Source organism: Gadus morhua, chromosome 6 (genome assembly GCF_902167405.1).
Source record: "Gadus morhua chromosome 6, gadMor3.0, whole genome shotgun sequence".
In the NCBI taxonomy this organism is placed as follows: Eukaryota; Metazoa; Chordata; class Actinopteri; order Gadiformes; family Gadidae; genus Gadus; species Gadus morhua.
The window spans coordinates 27,225,092-27,231,294 of record NC_044053.1 but is presented as its reverse complement, the minus strand read 5'-3'; the positions used below and the strand labels follow the sequence as shown (position 1 = coordinate 27,231,294).

At 41.3% G+C, this 6,203-nt stretch overlaps 1 protein-coding gene across 1 annotated transcript; it reads right to left on the bottom strand.

Annotated features, from left to right (window-relative positions):
* Positions 1–1,081: 1,081 nt before the first annotated feature.
* Positions 1,082–2,610, bottom strand: LOC115545671 (uncharacterized). Its single transcript, XM_030359053.1, has 2 exons — positions 1,542–2,610; positions 1,082–1,434 (listed from the first exon to the last, which is right to left on the bottom strand). Exons 1-2 carry the CDS (start codon positions 2,520–2,522, stop codon positions 1,270–1,272), a joined length of 1,146 nt encoding a protein of 381 aa, XP_030214913.1. The 5' UTR covers positions 2,523–2,610; the 3' UTR covers positions 1,082–1,269.
* Between the last annotated feature and the right edge of the window lie 3,593 nt (positions 2,611–6,203).

Genomic DNA, 6,203 nt, shown 5'->3' with positions numbered 1-6,203 from the left:
ACCATCTTCCATCTGTCAGAAACGGAAACTCAGCTGCTGGAGAGGGGCCTCAGTTTCATCCCCACCCCTCGTATTTCAGATCAACTCAAATTCCGAAATGGGTCCCCTAATCGGACTGAGTGGTGCGGTTGGTCGCCAATGGTCTGGAAGTCTTCCCGGAGCTCCAGAGCAGCGGGACAACGTCGCGTCTGAGGCCGAAACGGGTGCCCTAATCGGACTGAGTGGTGCGGTTGGAGAATACACTAAGCCCCACCCCTTTAGTCATGTGCTGCTTCAGAAATTGTAAATGGGCCATTCAAATTGGTTTCACATCTTTTGTGGAAGGACCAGTCAAACTGGTTTCACTTGAAGAAATTATCCAAAAATGCATTGCAGTTCCACAGTTGCTCTGTGTGTGAATGAAATGCATCCATTTATGTACAGACACAATTATTTATTTTCCAGACCTTGGGGAATGTGTGATTGAAATGATGAATCAAAATGTGAAGTGCAAATGTTAATAAAATATCTTGAAAGTGTATCTCTGTCTTTGGAAAAAAAGCCAATCTTGGAAAAAGTCTGCAAGTGTGTTGAAGTTTACCAAAATGAGAGAAACCTCAGCAGTCCTCTAGAATGAATAAGATTTTTAATTGATATATCTCTAAAGATAAGAAACAGGATATCACCACAGAACCTCAATTTAAGTTACACAAGCTAGAACAAGTTGCAAAACAGCTACACAACAAAAACAAAAATCAGCACTAAAAAACACATATGAAACATTTCACCAAAATGGGTCATTTCACGCTTTTGGAGTCCTCATCCCTATCCTTTAAAGAGCCATCAGCACAAACAAACACACAGATGAAACATTTCACCAAACAGGGACATGTCATATGTGTCTCTGAAGGCAGATGCCCTGTAAGCTTTAGGAGTCACCCGCCGCCCCACCACCCCCCAAAGGTCAAAGGCCACGCATCATATTCAGAAAGTTTATCCATACATGCCAAGAATTGATCCACTAAAAAACATATGAAACATCTCACCAAACGGGTCATGGTACGATTTTGGAGTCCTCATCCCAGGTAGTCAGAAACTGCTTTCTTCTGAGGGTCATCCAGGCGGTTAGCTGCTGTCTGAAATACCCTCCGTACAACCTGGCTGCTCACCTGGGGGACGTTGCACTTTTGCTGGAGCTTTATCAGATCACCAGCTGCATTGTTAATTGGCTTACCGCGGGAGGACACAAAGAAAAAATCATCTCCATCCTTTTCATCCTGCTCATCTCGCTTACGTTTCCTTTCGCCAGCAAGGCCGCACTTTGTTGTAATATTTCTCAAACCACGCCTCCTCCTTCTTGGACAGGACAATTGAGAAATGTGCAGCCGTCTTGTGGTCCTTTACAAAAACGATTGAATCATCATCTGCGTGTTTCCGTTCAAGCCATTCCTTGACCTGTAACAAAAAGAGGATATGCCATTGATTAGGAAATGTAAGGCTAAAATGTCAGGGTAAATTTATCAATAGAGCACATAAGAGCACAATAGAGCAGTAACACTCACCTTCATGCTCTGCACCACACATGGCCGTTGGCAGTGTCTTAGTATGACAATTGCCTCAAGATAGTATAGCACAAATATGCACTCAGTCCTACTCAGGGAGGAAGAAGAACTGTCATCAAGTTGATTCATGATTTTCACTAAGTCACCTTCACCTTTATCAAGAACAGCCAAGCATTCACGAGGTGTGGGTTGACTTTTGTCAAACAACAAGGCATGCCTCTTTTGCACAATTTCTTTGCTCGCTTGCTTAGAGAGGACACTCTGTGAAGAAGTTAAAAAACTCAAATATAACGTGCACTGCTTGTAGAGCTCCCTGTCATCCTGTCTCAAGCCGGTCCTTGTCAAGTGGAACTCCAAGAACCTTTTCAAGCACTTGATGTAATTTCCTGATGTTTGTGCCTTATACCCTGCCTTAGCCTGTTGACCCAGGAAGTCTCTGAGCTTCTCTCTGTCATTGACAAACTTCAAAGATGGTTCCGTAGGATCAGCAAAATACAGGTACCGGGAAACAGTGTCAACCTCCTGTTGGTACTTTGCATTTTCGTAATCATTCTTTAGGTAGTCGGCAAAGCGCTTGAGCAATGGATGATCTGCTGAATGCTTTTTCAAAATGCCTAAATCCTTCGCTTTCACCATTTTGTCTTTGGTATACGTTTTCTCTTGTCTACATTGAAAAAGCTCATTGCTGCCGCAAGATTCCACATCAGATGGCTCTGTCTCTCCGGGTGCCTCCCCAGGGCATTCAGAAAGGGTTTCGGTGACCAACCTTGGATTACCAATGGGCAGAGGAGGAGGGACTCCTGTCACAAACAAGTGATGGTATTTCAGCTCCTCAATCAATCCTTCGATTGGATTTGGTGATGAGACGATTTGCTTCAGGACTGCATAACTAAAAGCCCGTCCATTCTTCAGGAGGTCACACACATCTTTCTTGGCCTTTTCAACCACCTCTAGGATCTGTGGTGGTGTCTTATCCTTCATGCAGACTCTGCGCAGGTGACAGGATAGAGACTCTTGGGTCCTCAAACAAACTGGACAGAGTAGATAGTGTCTATGTGCAGCTGCAGATTTCCTGGTAATAGAAAAGAAATACGTTCATTCAGAAGTCATCACAACAAAACATTTAAAACATGGTAATACTTCATGAGCAATTACACTATATATATATATATATATATATATATATATATATATATATATATATATATATAAACAGAGGCATTAAATATTACTTACTTTTCCCCAGCCATTTCTTAAGATGAGACAGTGAGTGAAGATGAATCTCTGGAAGAATTACGGCTGTTCAGAAGAAAGACAAATTAGAACAATAACCTTTAAGAATGTAAGCTTTAGCTCTCTAGGCAGAATGGTCAAATCAAATTTAGCAAATTAAGAATGTAAGCTTTAGTTCTCTAGGCAGAATTGTCAAATCAAATATAGCAAATTAAAAAGGCTTTTTGAAGAGAAAACCCTTCTTGATCAGAAATAGCAATTAAAATTGCTTTTAAAGGCTATTGCCAAGGAATAACAGCGCTTTAGAAGTAGAAGGTAGCAATTAGAATTGCTTTTGATTCAATGGATGGCCAAGGAATATGCTCTTCGGAAGTTCAGTAGATTTCAGCTGGTAGATTTCTGTGGGAAGTGGCAGGAACCTTCTTGCTTCAGAAATTTCTGAGAGTGAATTCTTTCAAAATCAGTCCAGTATTTATAATGCCAAAGTCTTTGCTCATTGGTTAACAGAGCCCCAGTGCAGTGAAGCCCCACCCCTTTATTCATGTGCTGCTTTAGAAATTGTAAATGGCCCATTCAAATTGGTTTCACATCTTTTGGGGAAGGGCCATTCAAACTGGTTTCACTTGAAGAAATTATGCAAAACTGCATTGCAGTTCCACAGTTGCTCTGTGTGTGAATGAAATGCATCCATTTATGTACAGACACAATTATTATCTTTTCCAGACCTTGGGGAATGTGTGATTGAAATGATGAATCAAATGTGGAGAAAAAGCCAATCTTGGAAAAAGTCTGCAAGTTTGCTGAAGTTTAACCAAAATGAGATACACATCTTCAAAAACACAGGTAAGAACACGCCCCTTTCAGCTTGCAACAATAGCTTGTGGGGGGAGGAGCTTTATGCAACAGGCATTATAAATACTGGAATTTCATGGTGAAGAATCTTAAATGCATCAAAGGTAAGCCTTTCTTTTATTTTTTATCAAAATATGTTGATATGATCTGTAGATATAAAATACACTCAGCTCTTCATGATCTACAAAAAAGTAATATCTGAATTATTTTCTCTCTTCACATACTGAAAATTGTATAGGGGTATTACTTACTATTATTTTGTAATATTTGATATAGTACCATTCTCCTTTTTACATTCCATGCTTTGTAATGCCTTGTATGTAATGCCCTGCTAAGTAATGCCTTTTTTTTCTAATTCAAGTAAAACAGCAAACAGGCACTACTTGCTCTGTCCACGCTGTCTCAAAACACAAGCAAGCCTGTCTGTCCATTTGCGGAGGGTATGCTTGAAGGATGGCTCTGATGCCGATGTTAATGCCATTGTTGACAAAGCAAAGCACGATGCAGACCAATTTTTGATTTTGCTTAAATTGTGAAATATATCATATGAATCTGCATGAAAACTATTTGGGGAGATGTTAGGAACCCAGCCTCACAATCTCTGATGTTTTTTTCTATTTTTAAACATTATTTTTAGGTGTTCACCACAGGTGCTGATGCGTCAGCATATGTGCGAAAGTCCTCCATGACATACCCTCCCGATCCCCGACGGTCAGTCCGACGACCATGCACTATTTTCGGACACCTTCTGAGGACATCCTGCCCACTCTGGAGGATGGAAACAAGGGCCTAGAAGAAGAATAAAAACATTTTCACCGTTTTTGAGACTAAGTCCATCCACATTTAGGCACAGAATGGAAATAAAAACGTTTTTGGCCGTTTCTTTTACTAAGCCCATTTGGACTTGGCTCAGAAGCAGAATAAAAACATTGTAACTGTTTTTTGAGAGTATCCTTGTGGACTTAGACTCAGAATGGGAATAAAAACGTTTTTGCCCATTTTTTTAGTGTCCAGCTCCAGTTAAAGTATCGCAGAGAGTAGCTTTGTAGTGCTGTGTAAGTGAGAGATCTTTTTGTCAGTCTTAACGACCCTGTCATTCACAAAAAACACTTATTTCGGGAGAGGTAAGCTCTAGAGATGCGCGGATGGGCTATTATTTCATCCGCAACCGCATCACAAAACGCTTGATCTGCCCGCCATCCATCCGCAAACAATTTTTTTGACTTTTTTCAAAAAAATTGTGCGGTTTTCAAAACCGCACCCGCCCGCCATCCGCCTGTTGTTTTTAGGTATATGCGCTGCTGACGCGAGGCTAGAAAGTTCTTGCCTGTTCTTGAAAGGAGACTGATCCAATGCCGCAAAGATATTTAAAGGATAAAGTCCCTAGTATGAAAGCCTATTGGCTATGTTGTAGCCTATCCCCAGAATATTATCTGTGAAGTGACGTCTGTCTCCGATCGATGCACAGGGAGAAACTTTAAAATAGCCAAGCACATCGGCAAACCTGACCTTACCATAGGCTAGTAGGCCTACACTTTTTTATCATTGTAATAAAACGCAATTTGGTACACCATTTTAATATGGTAATATAGCCTACTGTGTTTTTTTTTTTTTGCAAAATGAAAGATCGAGCCTATTAATTCCGAAATTTCACCGCATTGAAGGCTATATAGGCTACTGTAACAAGCCCAACACTTGCCTGCTTGCCTTGCAAATCAAAGTTTTCCGACTATCTTTCTTACCTTCTTTCTTAGGTGTTGATGTTACTGAGCTAGAAGTTTAACTTGTTCTGCACATCTCGCGCTGCCAATGCCTGATGTCACTTCTGAGTCAAATCACTCCATCATCTCTTTGAAATTCCATATTCCAGGAGTGGTAGGCTACAATGACTGGCTGTTTTAAAATATAACTTATACGAAACAAAATAACCCAGGCAGTTTCATCTACGAGACGTTAAAGCTTCTTCCAATACTGACAGCTGTCTCATAACTTGCAGGTCTTTGGAGACGCGACATGGGACGGATCGTCACTTAATTTAAACTTTTTTGCTTCCGTTAGTGTGTGTGTGTGTGTGTGTGTGTGTGTGTGTGTGTGTGTGTGTGTGTGTGTGTGTGTGTGTGTGTGTGTGTGTGTGTGTGTGTGTGTGTGTGTGTGATAGAGACAGAGGCAGAGGCCAATTTAATGCCTGATGAGAATTGGATTATTTCAAAATGTGCTTGGAAGTAGGTAACGACATTTACCAATGTGTATATATTTTTGAATTTCGTTGGTTAAACCGCCAACCGCCCGAATTTAATTAAAATATTATTTTTTGTCACATCACCCGCCCGATCCGCGGTTGCAACCGCCAACCGCGCATCTCTAATATGTACACAGAGCGCAGGAGAACAGTACTAGTGATGATGATGATGATGATGAAGAGCGGTTCAGCAGCTCATCATGTCTGGTTCTCCCTCAGATGCCTGTGACCTCACACTGGACCCCAACACGGCCGGCAGACTCCTCTCTCTGTCTGAGGACAACAGGAAGGTGACGTGGGTTGGAGAGGACCAGTCGTATCCGGATCACCCAGACAGA